This window comes from Prionailurus bengalensis, chromosome A2 (genome assembly GCF_016509475.1).
Source record: "Prionailurus bengalensis isolate Pbe53 chromosome A2, Fcat_Pben_1.1_paternal_pri, whole genome shotgun sequence".
Taxonomy (NCBI): domain Eukaryota; kingdom Metazoa; phylum Chordata; class Mammalia; order Carnivora; family Felidae; genus Prionailurus; species Prionailurus bengalensis.
In genome coordinates this window covers 139,088,377-139,106,616 of record NC_057348.1, presented here as the reverse complement: position 1 = coordinate 139,106,616, position 18,240 = coordinate 139,088,377, and the positions used below count along the sequence as shown (strand labels likewise).

General features: G+C 41.9%; 1 protein-coding gene across 2 annotated transcripts in view; it reads left to right on the top strand.

Annotated features, from left to right (window-relative positions):
* The window catches only part of AASS (aminoadipate-semialdehyde synthase), a 61,856-nt gene extending 44,316 nt beyond the window's left edge, over nt 1-17,540 (top strand). For both annotated transcript variants that reach the window (XM_043589355.1, XM_043589356.1), the window contains exons 16-24: nt 1,627-1,737; nt 1,830-1,938; nt 2,817-2,957; nt 9,146-9,313; nt 12,172-12,267; nt 14,392-14,507; nt 15,183-15,271; nt 15,802-15,978; nt 17,107-17,540. In XM_043589355.1, the coding sequence (XP_043445290.1) occupies nt 1,627-1,737; nt 1,830-1,938; nt 2,817-2,957; nt 9,146-9,313; nt 12,172-12,267; nt 14,392-14,507; nt 15,183-15,271; nt 15,802-15,978; nt 17,107-17,225 (1,126 nt within the window). In that variant the 3' untranslated portion in view covers nt 17,226-17,540. The remainder of the gene's footprint in view (nt 1-1,626; nt 1,738-1,829; nt 1,939-2,816; nt 2,958-9,145; nt 9,314-12,171; nt 12,268-14,391; nt 14,508-15,182; nt 15,272-15,801; nt 15,979-17,106) is intronic.
* Nucleotides 17,541-18,240: the final 700 nt, after the last annotated feature.

Below are 18,240 nucleotides of genomic sequence, written 5' to 3'. Positions count from 1 at the left end.
GATTTCTGTTCTGGTCATAATCTCATGGTTTGTGAGATTTGTGGTGACAGGGAGTAGCCTGCTTGGGATTCTCTCTCTCTCTCTCTCTCTCTCTCTCTCTCTCTCTCTCTGTTTATCTCTCTCAAAATAAATAAATAAGCTAAAAAACCCAAAAGACAGACATTAGGAGCTTTCCTGTTGATGCTGACAAAATAGGTACACAATTGTATTCCATATGATCATAAATCTAAGTAGCAATACTTCATTAAAATTTTGTTTTAATGTTTATTTATTTTTTGAGAGAGAGAGTGAGATGGAGTGTGAGTGGGGGAGGGCCAGAGAGAGGGAGACACAGAATCCGAAGCAGGCTCCAGGCTCTGAGCTGTCAGCACAGAGCCCGACGTGGGGCTCGAACTCACGCCGCGAGATCATGACCTGAGCTGAAGTCGGATGCCCAACCGACTGAGCCACCCAGGCGCTGCTAGGCAGCAATACTCTACTAACCTGAGGAGGCATAAGTATCTCAGAGGTGGTTTATTATTTTGTTTTATATAAAATAGAGAAAACCTGAAGTTTGCAGGATGAATTTGTCAAGTACAGTGATGTAGTGTGATAATGTTTATAAGTTTGTACTTACATTTTCATTGTACTATGTAGATTGCTTCAGCAAATAGGCAATAAGCTAGTAGAACTTGACTATTATTATGCAGTTGACAGGATGTTTTATTATTCTTTGGATAGAATATGACTATGTTCATTTATATTAACATTTATGGAAATTTATTTTATTTTTTGTGATTGTCTAGTCCCAGTGCCAAATTAAAACACCAAAGCCAATTTTTTAAAAAACCTGATTGAAGTTGAGTTTTGAGCACAGTTTCATTTTTTGCCTAGCATATAGACTTCTAGCCATTTTGATAGCCTTTACACCAATCAATACCATTAAAGCTTATTTCCTCCTTTGGACCTTCCTAGATTCTATTCTGTAATGTAACATATGGGTCACTTTGACTTAGTTTAACCTAACCTGATGGCCATTTGGGAAATGTGGAGGAAAAAGAAAAACAACCTTATCTTTTAGTAGGGGATCCAAGACAGAAAATCATAGAACTATAAAGATGAATGGAACAAATCCCATTAAATGTTACCAAAAAAAAAAACAAAACCCCAAAACAAAAACAAATAGCTGAATGAATGCAGAAGAAGGAGATCTGGCTTTGGGGGAATCTGAGAGAGTTTCTTGGAGAAGATACCTTTTCAGACATTTCTTTACGGAGAGTATGGCCTGGATGGAGGTGAGTGGGTGGATGTAATATTCCAAGTAGAAGGTATAGTGAGAGTAAAGTTTCAGGGCTAGAAAAGTACGGACTGTGAGTGGAGAATTACAATAACTTCTTTGGTTTCCATATATGGTTACCGTATTTGGTTTATGAAGCAGATTGAGGGAGAATAATGGAAAGGTTAGGTGAGGGTCAACTGTGGAGGGTTTTAAATGGGATAATAGGATGAATTTATTCTGTAGTTCTTGAGGAGTCACTGGTCATCTTGGAGAGAATAAGTTAATCAGAGTGATAGCTTCAGTGCCGTTCAAGACATATTGGAAGGTAGGCTTGGGAAAGTTTCTGATAGTTTCTCTCTGTTTTTAAGCTTGTTGCCTTATGCATTGCATCCTCTTGTGGCCAAGGCATGCATCACAAGCAAAGTTAACATGATCACCGCAAGCTACATCACACCGGAACTAAAAGAATTAGAAAAGAGGTAAGTTCTAGTCATTTTCAACAAAGTAGTTCCATGGCATTGTTTTTATTTTGTATCCAACTTTTTCTTTCTCCTCTTTCTGCCTGTTGTAGTGTGGAAGACGCTGGCATCACAGTTATTGGCGAACTGGGACTGGACCCTGGTCTTGATCATATGTTGGCAATGGAAACCATAGATAAGGCCAAGGAAGTGGGAGCCACGGTGAGCCCAGTTTACACCCAAAGGTCCATTTAGGAAAATATTAAAAGGTCCCGATTTTTGTGTACAGAAATAATCTTTTTGTAATTTTGATTAAGGAAGCTATTATATTCTAACTCATACTTTGACTAGAAATTTCAAGTAAAATCCTGTAACTTCAGAAATATCTGTGTGATATAACAATGTTCAAGGCTTAAACAACTGATTTTTAGAGAAATAGATGCTACCATAATATTTTGGTTTAATGAAAGGTTTTAGACTACTTTGGAGATTCTATAATAATGTTTGACTTTTAAAAGTGGGAAAAATTCTTTGGATTATTGTCAAACTTTTGGTTTATGAAATATCTTTTACACATGAGAAGGAACTATTGGGTATGAAAATGTGACGAGTCAGATTAAATGCTTTAGGTTATATACTTAATATGTATGTAGTCAAATGTAGAATCAAATTATAATTATCTATTATATAAAGATTACATTTTATATTCATTATATATTAATACTAATTAATTATACTTGTATATTATAAAATATATAATCAAATTATAATCAAATATGTCATTTGAACACAAAAGTCAGGAGGAACTGACCAAGCAGAATTGAACTAATAGTTGGATTTTTAACTAGCAAACTGTTGGTCACAATCTCCAGTGGATTTTAAAAATGAATACATAAAATGTAACTGACTTGATCAAACAATGTTTGGCTCTAAGAATGTGCTTTTGAAAGCCTTTGTTAACTTTAAGGAAAAAAAAAAATCCAGCGAGTTTAACCTCATTTGCTCAGTTTTTGTCATCGTGCTCATTTAATTACTTAGATACATCAATCTCCCTTACTTAATATTAATCCTCTTCAATTTATTGTTCCCTTACTTTACAGATTGAATCTTATATTTCCTACTGTGGCGGGCTTCCAGCCCCGGAACACTCGGACAACCCTCTGAGATACAGATTCAGCTGGAGTCCAGTGGGAGTTTTGATGAACATAATGCAGCCCGCCACCTACCTGCTCAATGGAAAGGTGAAGGATTATCAGCAAAGCTTTAGAGATATGAACCTACAGTGACCATCTCACAAAGTCCAAAGTCTTTCTCCCTGATACAGGCCTTTGGACAGTGGCTGCGCGTCCTCCATTCCCTCCTCCACCAGTGTTTCCCAGTGGGTATTTTCTGTTCCACTCAGTGTGGTCTACTTGCTGTTCCCCGTGAGGCCTGTGCTCATTCTTTCCTCTTCACCCTCTTGCAAGGTGTTTCTGCAATTTGAAAACTCACTTCTCAACTTCTCTGCATGTATAAAAACGAGTTACCTTGTGATTTCTTTCAGTAGGAAAGACATTTACCGAGTCCTAAATGTGTGCTGAGTCACTACTGTGTGCAAGGCACCAAAGGTTGTCCCATTGAGTGAAGTTCTTGACCTCGGAGGACTCACAGCTAGAATGGAGGGTTTGGTGGGTCAGGGAAAGAAACTAACTTTCTTTCCCAGCTGTTGTGTGCCAGAATGGAAGAGCTCTCCAAGTTCAGTGTCAAACCCAGATCTTTTACCAGATTGCCTCATGGCAGGTAAGACAGACAGTAGGATAAGTGGCTAAGATCCAGTGGGAGAAGTTCTAGGGTGTGCAGATGAGAGGGCAGTTGATTTGACCTTGGTGAGGACGGGGGAGAAGAAAGTTAGCAGAGAAGACAAGATGTGCTCGGCCTTGAAGGATGAGCAGGTGCCGGCCGGGCAGGGACGCCGCCAGCCTAACTGTGCTGAGCGCCAACCTCACTTGATTCTTACGACCATCCTAGTGGGTGGCATAAGAAGCATAGCTAACTCAGCCACAGTCTAAGAGACCGCAAGGGACACAGCCAGTGCCCGTATTGCACTTGTCTGCCTTCATAGTTCATGCCCTAGCTATAAGGAACGAGTCTTGCAAAGAGCACATGTGACTAGACTGAGGGTTTCTCCTTAACTTTTGTGATCTAGGCACCTCCTTGTCCCTGGCTCCAGCCCTGCAGGGGGTGGTGAATTATGTCACTAGCTGTGTGTCTTACAGAGATGCTTCAAGCAGCAGTTTTCTGAATCCCCAGTGTATCTGATTTAAACATATTTTGTGTACAAAGGAGTAAATTGAAAGAATTTCTCAAGACACAAAGTGAACGTTATTATCAGTTGTCCTCTGTGCCTATGATGTACAGAGTATACATCGCAGCCTTAGGTGTGCATTGGAATCAACAGAGCGGTTTGAAAAATAATGGTGCCTGGGCGCATCCCTAGAGATGCTGATTTGCCTGGGTTTGGGGATCTTCAAAGACTCCCCAAGTGATTCTAATGTGCAGCCGAATTTGAGAAGAGCCGGTTTGGTGACCAGGGGATCATAGCTGCACTGAAAACAGTCCCAAACAAGCAGGGCACTTTGATGCTAGAAAGATACATGTGCGTGTTTCGGGATATGAAACAGGACCCCTGTGTTCTGGTCCAAGTGCCGACTTCCCTCACAGTGCCACCAAAGTCCAGGCAGTTGTCAGGGTCCATCAGGCATCAGCCTCCTAACGGTAATGTGGCCACTGACGTCTCATCTAGCTCTCCAGTCCTGAGAGTCATGAAGGTCCGGCCCGAAACAGTCTGCAGTTCTGCCGAGCACATCCTTATATGCCTCCGCCTGCCTCCTGTCGCATTTAGCGGCTCCTTCCACCACCTGCTGTCCTGGAGAAGAGACCAGGCCATGTTTGGTTTACACTAACATGTGGATGCAGGGAAAATTCTTGCTTCCATTGGGCAAATGCTTGTTTTCAGGAGGCCATATAACTGAAAAGATGATGACCATGGACGGGTGAGCAGAGCCTGTGTGAGAGAAAGAGCCGGGGCTTTGATGGTAGTGGGCCTGGCTCTGTGCTCTTGCTCTGCCCTTTGCCAGCTGGTGGCTCTAGAACCATCCCCGAATCTCTCCGATCTTTGGGCTGCTTGTCTGAAGCTAAGCAGAATCATAGCAGCCGTGTAGAGTACTTGCAGTAGGGCTCACTGAGGCCAAAGAGACAGCAATCTGCCTAACGCACGTTCTCAGGCAAGGCGTAAAAGTTAGCTGCATAAAGAAATTGATCGTGGTAGGTGCTCAGGAAAAGCAAGAGGTTATTTCCAGGCAGCAGAAGTTGTACATATTGAATTTGAAGTTTTTCCTTTTCATCCTCAACTTCTTTTGTAAAAAAGGAATGCTTTTGCATCTCCCTGACACTGTGGAGGAAGCCAAGAGAAAACATGAGGGCTTTCTTTTCTTTGCTAAAAATGATACTTTTTTCAAGGTCCCGCTCAAGTTTCCTCTTGCGGAGACAGCTTTTCCTGACCACTCCAACCCCCATTCACTCTTCTTTTGTCCAGACTCCCACACTTTGTCTGTGTAAGAATTTTCCGGATGCTGTATTATTCACTCAGTAATTCAAGTGTATCTGTCTGTCTCCCAACCCAGATTGTTAAACTTCTTAAAGCCTCTCTTATATTCTTGTCCCTCCATCCCCTCCACCACTCTCACCACCCCCACGGAGCAGGCCTTATATAATTCAGGGAATCATAATGGAGGGTCAGGTGACCTCTCTGGCTTCTGCTTAAAAGTTGAAGCCTTAAACTTTTCCAGCAACTCAGGCAGTGGCCTATGAAATAGGACATGCCTCATTGTTCCACATCCTTGCAGAATTTCCAGCCACTGACACCATTCTTAACTTCTAACTTCTAATCCTATTTCTTTTTTTTTTTAAGGTTTATTTATTTTTTAGAGAGAGAGAGAGAGAGAGTGAGTGGGGGAGGTGAAGAGAGAGAGGGAGACACAGAATCCGAAGCAGGCTCCAGGCTCTGAGCATGGGGCTGGAACCCACAAACCATGAGATCATGACCTGAGCTGAAGTTGGACGCTTAACTGACTGAGCCACTCAGGAGCCCCTTTCTAATCCTATTTCTAACAAATATGATTCCCTTCTACATATCTGGAAGACAGTGGCTGTGTCTTCTCTTAGTTCTGTTTTCTCTATGGGTGGTGGGACATTGGTGGGAGCTGAGGGTGATAATGGCATCATCTCCTTCAGCCTCCTCTTCTAAACTACTCGCAGTGAAACAAATATTCTCCAGATCATGCTTGCTCTGAAAACTCAGCTCTGAGGTAGGTTTTGTAGCTGTCTTCCCGTTGCTTGCTTGCCCCTACCTGGATTGCGGCACCCAGCCCTCCTTTGTAGGAAGAGCCACAGCTCTTCATTGCCTGCAGCCATTTTGAATGCAGTTTGGGGGTGTATCACTGGTGCCATAATGTGGAAGGTTACACCGTGTCAATCAGTAGCCTTCTCAAAATAGTGATCCACAGATAAGTTCAAGTAAGGGGACAGTGTGGTGTAGTAGAAAGAACATAGACGTTGGAGTCAGATAGATCTGGGCTCCAATCTGCCTCTGGGTGACTCTCAGTCCCAGTTTCCACCTCTGAACAATGGATTATTGCATGAATTGAAGGTAATGTATATAAGGCACTTAGCACAAAGCAGGTCCTGAATAAATGAACTGTCTGTGTAGTTCCTGTGTTTAGGTGTCTAGTCAGTTTAGCAATCAAGCTTATTGTCGGTCAGTGGTTGGGAGACGTGTGGGTGTGGCTGCGTGTGTGGGAAGGGCTGGATTTAGGGCAGTCTGTGGCAGCCATGGGTAAGGAGCCACTGTTTCTGTTGGCAGTAGGTGCTGGGTGTGTGCGTTGTCGAGTCAGGCAAAAATGCATATTCTGTGCCAAATAGATAAATATGTCATTCTTTATCCAAGCCATTAATAAAATATTAAACATGATAGGGCATATTAATGAACCCCATGATATGCCACTAGACATACGACTCTGTATGAATATCACAGGACACGTGATTACCCAGTAATTTTTTGGGTCAGGTAGTTTTGGCAGTTTTCAATCTCTCTAAATGAATCATTATTATTCAGCTGATATTTCCCTATTTTCTTCCGAGGATCTCCTGATAAACTTATGAAGCAGCTGACTGACTTCTGATTAGTAAAGTGCTGGAGTACAGTAGTTTTTATTGTCTTTTTCTTTAAAACAATTTCCTCACCTTCAAACAAGCAAACAAAACGTTAGAATTGCTGTAAGTCATAGAAGTGAGATGTGTGTGGAGACCCTAAAGGTTAACGTTTGCTTTCTTATTAGATTTCTTTTAAATTTAGAATTCTGATAGAAAAAAAAAATCTGTTTGAAGGCAATGGTACAGAATTGGTCCCTCTGGAAATGTTTACTGTCCAGAGGAGTTTCCTAAGGAAAGTAAATGAGAAGCTTTCCTCACCTCCCTCAGCCTGTCACTCTTGGAGTTTTAGTGGTTCTTGGTGCTTGGTGCTTGCAAACCCAAGCCTTTTAACTGCAGGGATGCCTCCAGGCCTGACGCCAGTCAGCGTCGCCCGTTTCTTCTGGACCTTCGGCTACCCACACACACACATTTCCGTTTTCTCTCTCAGAGCAAGGCACGTGCAGAACCCATCTACAAATAAACTCCAGGGATCTTAGCAGAAGACTCTTTGGGGTGGTTTTGTGCAGCCGCAGACCCGTGGTGGGAAGCCGTTTCCAGTGGTGCAAGGGGATGAACCCAGTTCCGCCAGCAACGCCACCCCCCCCCCCCCCCCCCCCCCCCCCCCCCCCCCCCCCCCCCCCCCCCCCCCGCCCAGCCCTGATTTGATCACTCCGGGATGTCTTCCATCATCTCAGGGATGATCATAAACCTCGCAAGCCAAAAGAAAACTTTAGTCCTTTCATCAAAGTCAAAGGGAAAAACCTGCATCAGTGCATTTTGGGTGTGTGATGGGAGAGGGGGTGGGGAAGAGGATTTTAGAGTGAAATCAGAAGAGCTTGGGAATTGACTTAATTCTAAGCAGCGGTAAGACCAGGGGGTGGCACTTCTATGGGTTTCGCTGTCTGTTCACACGTCGTCTCTCTTGTAAGGGGACTTCTCTCCTGTTCCCCATCCCCAGTGCACACCCATAGGTCGACTTGTCTAGGCTGTGAGCTCCTTATGGTCGTTCTAGCACCGCTGCTGGCACTTGGTGGCCATTCAGCAAATGTTTGTTCATGAACCGAGGGAATGGAGACAGAAATTGCAACTTCTTCATCACTCTCCTTCCCTCCACAAGGAGTGTGATCCCAGCACGTACATGGTAGGTCCCCCGTTAGTGCTAGCAGTGACAGAAATGCACAAGACTGGTGCCCGATGCTCGGCGTTCAAAGGGGGATGTAAATGAAGAATGAAGTGAGAATATCGCTGTTATTATTGGAGCATAGCCATTTATTTATTTTTAGTTTTTGTGTTTTATGGTTGGTTTATTTTTATTTTTTAAAATTTATTTATTAATAGTCAAGTTAGTTAACAGAAAGTGTATATTGGTTTCAGAAGTAGAGGGGCGCCTGGGTGGCGCAGTCGGTTAAGCCTCCGACTTCAGCTCAGGTCACGATCTCGCGGTCCGTGAGTTTGAGCCCCGCGTCAGGCTCTGGGCTGATGGCTGGGAGCCTGGAGCCTGTTTCCGATTCTGTGTCTCCCTCTCTCTCTGCCCCTCCCCCGTTCATGCTCTGTCTCTCTCTGTCCCAAAAATAAATAAACGTTGAAAAAAAACATTAAAAAAAAAAAAAAGAAGTAGAACCCAGTGATTGATCACTTAGGTGTAACACCGAGCTGGAGCACAGCCCTTTAAAATTTCCATTGCTTTCAGTTCACTGAAACCCTAATGGGGCGCTCTTCAGTGCCATCTTATCCAGATTTAAGTCGGATTTCATTTTATTTTTTTAAATGTTTATTTATTTTTGAGAGACAGAGTGAGAGCGCACATGAATGGGGGAGGGGCAGAGAGAGAGGGAGACACAGAATCCCAAGCAGGCTCCAGGCTCTGCGCTGTCAGCCCAGGACCCGACTTGGGGCTGAAACTCACGAACGATGAGATCACGACCTGAGGCGAAGTCCCACGCTCAACTGACTGAGCCACCCAGGAGCCCCTTAAGTTGGATTTTAAAGCTTGGGAGAATAATGGCCTTTTGAACTATATTAGTTCAATAGCTTAGGTATGAGATGTCAATTATGGTAGTTTCATTAAAAAATTTTTTTTTTCAAACCCTCTACTGCTTTCTTTTAAAAATTTGATTTTATTTTTTAAGAAAATAATGCAGATGAGTCCACAGGGAGCATAATATTGTAACCCCATCCGTGCCCTTTCAATGTTCTTCAGGTTGTGAATGTCGCAGGGGGCATCTCCTTTCTTGATGCAGTGACCCCCATGGATTATTTCCCCGGATTAAATTTGGAAGGCTATCCTAACAGAGACAGTACGAAGTATGCTGAGATTTACGGCATCCCATCTGCGCACACTCTGCTGCGGGGGACACTGAGGTACAAGGTAAGCAGCTCTATTGGAGATGAAGCCTGTTGCCCGTTTTTGGGTAAGTGAAGTGTACACGTAATGTTTCTTAGTCATCAAAATAATTAAGACAGTAGGCCAGGCTGGAATCTGTTTTCTCAGGATTCTTCTGACTGAATGTTTTAGGAGACAATTCAAAATGGCCTGAGCTAAGAAAGAATTTTTGATTCATGAGGAGTTTGGCAGGGGGACAGGTGAAGGGTCACTTAAGGTGCAGCAAGATTTGGGGCCCAGTGACCTCATGGGGACTCGGTTTCTCTTCACCTCTCAGCTCTTCCCGTATGTGCTGGCCGCAGTTCCAGGCTCCACACAGTGGCAGGGTGGTGGCAGCATCCCCAGCATTTTTGGTTCAAATCCAGTAGGGATTAAAAAACATATCTTCATAGCTAAAAATACCATTTTTGTCTCAGCCCCTGAAGTCACTGGGATAAAATATGCCCATCAGCCTTTGCCTTTGCTTCACTTCCCTAAAGCTGAAGATGTAGTCATTGTCACTTTCCACAAAGCAAATCTGAAATGTTTTTTAGCACAGAATGGCGTGTAGATTCTGGGAGCATAAACACAAATGCCCACCACACACTTATGTATTAATGACAAAAGAGTAGTGGCACGTATGACCAGATTAAGACAATCAGTGCAACAGTTTCCTGGGGCTGTTTTAACGAATGGCTACAAACCAGGTAGCTTAGAACAACAGAAATTGACTCTCTCACCTTTCTTGAGGTCAGAAGCCTGAAATCAAAGTGTGGGCAGGGTTGGTACCTTCTGGAGGTTTTGAGGGAGAAACTGTCCCATGCCCCTCTCCTCACTTCTGGTGGCCGCCTGCAATTCTTGGTCCAGTCTCTGCCTTGGTCTTCATATCACCTCCTGTTTGTGTCACTGTGTCCTCTCTTCATCTTGTAGGGACACCATTCATTGGATTTAGGATCCACCTTAAATGTAGATTGGTTTCATCTTGAGATCTTTAACTGACTATATCTGCAAATATCCCCAAAAGGTCATACTCTGAGGTTCTGGGTGGATGTGAATTGTAAGGGAGACGCTATTCAGCCCACTCCAACCAGCATCCCTAACATACATACCTCTCTAAAAATCAGAAATCTGATTCCAGGTCTTGGTGCCCTGTGAGATTTCCTGGTGAGGGCAGAGACGGGATTTGCCTTGTGTGTGTGATCCACCACTCACTAATCTTTTCTCTGGAAGATGGAAGGCACACGCGTCCATCAGTGATAACCCCTCCATTTTTGTGCACACTTTCTCCTTGCTCTTACTGTTCACTGGCTGTTACTTTTGCCCAGAACCTGCTCTCCCAGAGATCTGCACACTCTCTTTCAGCTCCTTTAGGACTTTTCTCAGTGATGCTTTCCAAATCATGTTATTAAAGATCACAGCTCCCTCATCCAGGACTTTTCCTGTCCCCCTTCCTCACATGGGGAAGGCATCAGGAATCGGTGAACACGGGTGGTATTATTTCTGTGTGAACAAAGTTCACGTAAGAGCAGAGGTTGTTTGCACAGTGTTGGCACATGAAGTGTGGCTTCTGGTTTGCCTCATGTCTCCGTGTCTAACTCCTGTTTATTCTTAAAGGAGACAGTCACTGCATTTCTTACTCGTTAGAGCTTCCTTTACATTTATTGGCACCGAGCACTTGTGTCTCAGCAGTTTTAGTTAGGTTTTTATGTACATTTTTCTTATCTCCTGAAATAGATTGTATGCTCGTGGATGGCAGGTACCTGTACTCCTCTGAATGTGATGTCCTCACTGACCAGGAATCAAATGAGATGTGGCTGATAGCAACCTATGGTCTAGGAACCATGGGTGTTCATTCCACAAGCCTGTAAGCACAGCAGAAACTCTAGTCTGAAATGAAGTCATAACATCCGCAGTACTGGCAGATTTCTTGATTCTGTTTTCTTTATTTTGTTCCAGGAATATGAGTGGTCACATTTTGGGGGGTCCGGGAATTAGGATTTTCTGATAGCTTTAGATATAGTCTCTTGGCAACATGAAGACCCAGGAACAGAGAATTGTAAGAGTTTTAATAATGAATAAAGCTCTCAAGGATGTGTATGGATAATGGCTGTTGCCACAGAACCCCAGAAGATGGAAGATATTGCAGTGTCCACATCCATGAGGGTCACCATTCAGGGCAATGCCAGCAGCCCTTCAGTAACCTGAATATTCTTTCCAGTATTGGACATGAGACACTATCATCTGAGTATGACAGGGAGGCTTTGGCTACTCTCCTGAACCTGTCTGTTACCTGCTTGTCCTTGCAGAGCCAGCTTGCTGTCACCTTCCCAAGGGATCTTTCTGGGCTCCTTCTTGACACCCCTCCCCCACATTGGTGTGATTTCAGAAGAAGCTCTCTGATTCCTACCTCTCTTCCTGCTACCTATATGCATTAGGATAGTGGCTCTTAATCAGTAGAATGGATTATCTGCTTTTGGGTGATAATATTCTTATAAGCTCCTTCTTTCATTATAAGAGAGGGAACCGTTCTATTAAATACGATTCTGCTGAACTGAAAGCACATAACACAGGAGAGAATTTGCCCCTCTGCTGTCAGAAAATACCCCTCCCTTGTTACCTAGAAACAGAAGTAAAGACCAAAGTCTTTCAAGGTCTGTTATGTAAACCAGCAGAATTGCTGTGACACTCTTGATTCCCCTCTGAACCTGAAGGTGTTTGCATCCATATACGAGCAATTCAGATGAATACTTTAAGCCTGTTTTCTAAATGAATTACAAAGACAGATCCCTCTTTTCAAAAAAGCTTTTTAATTTTTTTCTTTGAAAGGAAAAATTTCATTTACTACTTCATAATTCTTTTTATAGGGTTATGCCAAAGCTTTGAATGGATTTGTAAAACTGGGTCTCATAAACAGAGATCCATTTCCTGCCCTTCGACCTGAGGCCAACTCTCTCACCTGGGTGAGTGACTCCAGAGTTATATGCTGTTTGCTGTTCTTCAGAAATGGTCAGATTTGAACTTTGGTTTGGACCAGCAAAATTACCCATTCTGTGGCTTATGTGCGGGAAGATGAACCATGACCCCCAGACCCTCTTTTCTTCCCCTGTTATGGAAGAATGGAGAGATCATGGGCCTGACCCACTGGGCTTATTTCTTACAGCCACTTGTGCTGCTTGATTGCTCCTTCCACCCTGAGAAGAGATGGATTTGGGCTCTGGGCTCTACCACTTGTCTAACTGGTGACCCAGTGACAGGAGTTAAACTGGGGCCTCCTGGAACTGATAAACTGGGAGAGCTACTGGTGGTGTCACAGAACTAGACTCCCCACCCCCGAGTCCCATCAGTTCTATCATTTGATCATTTTTAACCATGAGTAATTTGAGTTTTCAATTATGAATTTATGTCCAAATCTGTGTTGCATTAAAATCTCAGAGTCTCAAGGTCGGAAGGGACTCTGAAGGCTTGGAATTGCATGTAAAGTAGAGTTTCCACTAACTGCCAGGTGTTACCAGTCGGTCATCCAACTTGAACAAATGTGCCCATATTCCAGTAGAAAATGCCAGAAATTTATCATAAGGAGAAAAGGATCAGTATTGCTAACTTTGGTATTCTTGCTAGCTATTGCTTTAGATTCAGTTTTCTATGTTATCTGAAAGCCTTCCAAATCTTTCTTACCTTTCATAAATGTATGTGTTGGACAGGAGTGAGTAAATATATACACAGTGAATTCCAAGACTGAGGCCGTTGGATTGGGAGGGTTGGTACTTGTGAGAAGTAAGTCCACTGACCCAAAGGAGGGATGCAAAGACTCCTTTGCACCCTGCAAAGGGAGCACAGTGAAACGAGGCTTTAATCAACATTTTTGTAAGACTGGGTGTCTGATGAACAGGCACACTCGGGGCAAGTCAGGGCGGACAATTTATCTCCTAGTGTGCAAGTCCCTCCCCTGGTTCCTCATTGGCTGAGCACTACAGAAGTTACAGCCTTACCTGGAAGCCTCCTATGCCCATGTAAGGCTTTGCCTTATATTCCTTGAGGTGATGCAGAGACCTCAGTTCTTGGGTGCATGCTAATTGCAAAGCCCGCAAAATTAAGTCCACAAAACAGAGCAGGGAGAAAAATCAGGAATTGAAGTGTCTAAGGGTTTGAGACTCCATTTCAGAGGGGGTGGCTCATACATATTTCCAATAGGTTGTAAATCTATTGTTAACTAGACAGCAACTGCTTTTATTTGGTATTTCTGAAAATGAATCATCTCACTTCTCACAGTAAGGGGGGATGGATAAGTAGTTTGGTAGCTATAGTTTAGAATAGGGGCTGGTGAGGTGTTGTGTTTTTTGTTTGTTTGTTTGTTTGTTTGTTTTTTTTGTTTTTTTTTTGTTTTTTTTTTTTTTGGTAAAGGGCCAGATTGTAAATATATTAGGCATTATGGGCCATACATACTCAATTCCTCCATACACAAATACATAGACAAATGAACATGGCTATCTTCCAATAAAATTTTTTCTTTAAAAAACCAGGTGGTGAACCAGTTTGTTGATTCCTAGTCGAAATTACAACTTTTTTCCTTGAGATCCTGGAAAAAGTCTTCTTTAGAAAGTAGAGAAAGCTATGACTGCTGCTTAAGTGTTCTTGCTTTGAGGTTTTATCATCTGCCAGGTCTTTCTCATCTCTTGAACCTACAAAAGAACTCCAGTTGCTTCTGGCAGCTGTAGCAATGAGCCCCTTTCACTTGATCCTGGCCAAAATGGGTCTTGGAGGGTAAGGGAGAACAGGTAAAAAAGTAATGGAGAGGATATGCAAAGGCGAGAATGTGATGGTAAATATGGTACCATCTATTTTTTACTGATTTGATGTTATGACCTATTTTTATTGCTGAAATATTATTTAGGAATATAATTTATTCATGTGTGGGTGTGCAGACACGTGTATGCATATATATGTGTTACTGTTTACTATTTCTAGTCCTTTCTAATTTAAAATTTGAGGTGCATTTGAGGCCAAATGTCTTAATACGATAATTTCTCAGCTGATTTTTTTTTTTAATTAGGAATTTAGGATTCTGTCTTTATTTTTATAACCAGAAAGAACTCCTTTGTGAACTTGTTGGGATTTCACCCTCCTCCACGCATGATGTGCTTAAGGAAGCTGTCTTTAAGAAATTAGGAAGAGACAATACCCAGCTGGAGGCTGCTGAACGGTAGGCATGCACCAATCAACTTAGAGAGCAAAATGCTGGATTATCTCAATATCAATGTTTACTTAGTCCTTTCTAGTCAAAGAGAGGTCAAGATGAAAGCAGACATTTTACATTGTCTTTGACTAATTTGCTGCTCTAATGTTGGCCTGTTGTAGAGAGATAACCATGTATTGAGTTCATGTGGGGATAAAAAGCAGATAAAAAGAGAAATTCAGTGGCGATTATAACTTGGGAAATACTTATTTTGAGACACTACTACTTTGAGAACTTTCAGTTCCCAAGAAAGCGGGGATATTTTTTTCTCTCCAGAAGGAGATTCTCCTGGTCTTCTGGAACCCACTTTAAAACTCTTTCACACAGCTGTGGCATATTATGCTGGTCTCCTTAATGTGGGAAAACTAACCTGTAAATTAATCTCATAAGAAGCTTTGCAACAGCACAAACAATGTGTCAGTTCTGCTCCAGAGAGCACTGCCCCAGGAGTCTGGGGATGATTCTGAAGATGAAAACATTACTGTTGTTATTATTATTTACAACTCAGGAGAGTCCTATAGCTTGGATTATCATCTTGCGGTTCTTCCCTTTCAAGATAAAATCCAAAGAGCTCCCTTCTGCTTCCCAAGTGAGATTATGTGTAGGACTTGTCCCAACCCAGCTGCCTCTTGTGCTTCTCAGGTTGGGCTTACTTGGGGATGAACAAGTCCCTCGAGCAGAGTCTGTGGTGGATGCACTCTCCAAGCATTTGGCCAGGAAACTCTCCTATGGTAGGTAGGCCTTGGGGTGTTAGCTACACCTCCCAGAAGCAGCAGCATCAGATGCAGTCAGCACGGCTAGTGAATGGGATGGGAGGCTGGAGCCAAGCGGTAGTGGGAGGAAGTACGCAAGGAGGGAAAGGGCGCTTGCGCTATTTTTCCAGAGGGAAGAATCAGAGAGCTATCAAATAGGAATGAACTTGGGGAATATGGGAAAGGAACAGATATTAGCTTCACTTTTAATGCATTAGGGAAATGCTAAAGGAGCATTTTTGAGTGAGGAGTGGGTGTTCTATCGCAGTGCCCTCACATCTGTAGCCGGGCTCCTGTGCTACCAGCCTGACCAGAGGAACGTGGGCAGGGTTATCGTTTCTTGAGTTTTTCACTTGGTCTTTGGACTAAAAAGCAGCATAGATAATTGTCTAAGGACCGCATATGATGGGAGGAGAAAGTTGTGACAGCAAAAGGGCAGGAGCAGATGAAATGCAGTATTGGAGTGTAATGATAATGACATTTAATAATGTCTGTTTATTTATTTTAAGGCCCTGGAGAGAAAGATATGATTGTGATGAGAGACAGTTTTGGAATCAGACATCCTTCCGGACATTTAGAAAATAAAACCATTGACCTTGTGGTTTATGGGGACGTCAATGGCTTTTCAGCCATGGCGAAAACTGTGGGGTTACCCACTGCTATGGCAGCCAAGATGTTGCTTGATGGTAAGTTCCTTCATTGGAGAACTGAATCTGTCTCCATATCATCTCTAAGTCATTCGGTGCCTGGATGTCAAATAATTACTCGTGAGTATGACACTGGAGTTCACTAAGTGAGCCGTCTCAGAAGTTGAGTGCTGACCGGGAGATCACGTTGTGGTGAGTAAAAGCCACGGGTTTTGGAGTTAGCAGCTATTTCTTTCCGAGTTCAATCACAAGATGGCAGAGTCATGGGGTGCAAGTTACTCAGCATCTCTGAGCTAGCACTCCCTCATCTTTAAAGTGGGGATTGTCTTCCCTAATTTAGAGGTTTTTGGTGACGCTGAAGTGAAGTAATACATAAAGATCCTACCACATATGTGTCCCTCCTCCCCAGGCAATATTAATTCTTCCTTTCCTTCGTTTTTCATATTTTAGGGGTAGTTAACACTGAAATAGCAGAGGGGATTCACTTTCATATCCTCAAAAAATATAGACCATGTTTTATTATTCTTCATGTCTCAGTATGTTATCAGTACTCAATATTTTGGATTGAGCGAATTCAGATTTCAACCATCTTCTCTCCCCTTAAGATCATCTATACATTCAGTAAGCACTACCTCTGAATAGAATCCCCCATTTGGCCCTTGTGAGTATGTGAAGGGAATAACAAACATCAAGCACACAAATGTGAAATACTGAGAAAATGTATCTACAATAGCATATCAGCTAATATCAAATTAAACTACCTACTTAGTTCTTGAGGAACCAAAGTTGAAGAAGTGATGAGGAATGAGGTCATCATGGACTTTAAGAAAAGTACTCAGACTCTTTCAGTCTCCCTCAGAGAAGCCTGTGCCCAAATAATCAGACTGGTTTTAATTCACTCTGTTGTTGTTATGCTTTTTTTTTTTTATCAGCAAATAAAGAAGACAAGTTAAGTTTACTTTCCTTTCATACTACTCTTTATTCTCTGCTCATTTTGGCAGTAGTTAATGCAGTTAGACACATGCACTCTGACTCTGTCCCTGAGTCCCCCTGTGCTTTCAGTCTCCAGGTAACCCCTTTCCCTGTTAATGGTTTGGAGACCCTTGCTGTGGAAACTAACCTTCATAACACCTTTAAAGTGGTAACTACAAATTTATTTTCTTCTAGGTGAAATTAAAGCTAAAGGCCTGATGGGGCCCTTTTCAAAGGAGATCTATGGACCAATTTTGGAGCGAATTCAAGCAGAAGGCATTATATATTCAGCACAGAGCATAATCACACCATAACTGAGAATTGTATCTTGTTATCTTCCCATGTAGCGTCGTTTTGAACATTTGTGCAACAAACATGCTTGCTAATGTACTACTTTGAAATATAAAGCATGATATTTTTTTTTGAGTCAGTCAATGTAATGATATTTTTAAAATATAAGTCTCTATTTTAATATGAAAGCATTTGGAAAAGGAGATGCCAGTAATTACCAGAGAAGTTTAATAATTCTACATGTATTTTTTTCACGTGTATGTAAAAGTGATGATTGTGTTATATGTTAATTTATTGTGCAGCCTTTTTTCTTATAAGAATATATTTTCCTATCATCAGCAGATAAACTTTTATCTTTTTTGGTAAGAAAAAAATTTTTCCACAGCTATATTTTTGTATTTTTCAAATGAGTCAGACACTTTTAGATTACTTACCTATGAACCTTTGCAATAGTTCTGTTTTATGGCTTTTTGGTAAAATTATGATTTATCTAGTAAATAACATTTCTTATAGTTTTCTTTTGAGCATTTGGAAAAAGAAATAGGTAAGATTAAATGAAAATCCACATGATCACCTTGTTAGAGACAGAAAAAGCATTTAACAAAATCTAACACCCTTTCATAATAGAAAGACTCAATAAACTAGGAACTGACTTTTTTTAACCTGATAAAGAACATCTATGAAAAACCCATAGCTAGCATCACATTTAATGATGAAAGGCTGAAGGATTTCCCCTTGAAATCAGAAACAAGACAGTAATATTTGCTTTTGGCTCTTCTACTCAACTTGTACGGGAGGGTCTAACCAGGGCAATTAGGCAAGAAAATGAAATTAAACACATCCATATTTGGAAGGAAGAAGTAAAACTATCTCTATTTGGAGATGGTATGATCTTATATATAGAAAATCCAAAAGAAGACTTTAAGAAAATTATAGAACTAATACTTGAGTTCAACAAAGTTGCAGGACACAAGATTAATATACAAAAATGAATTGTATTTCTGTATAATTATCAATAAATGAAAACAAAAAATGATA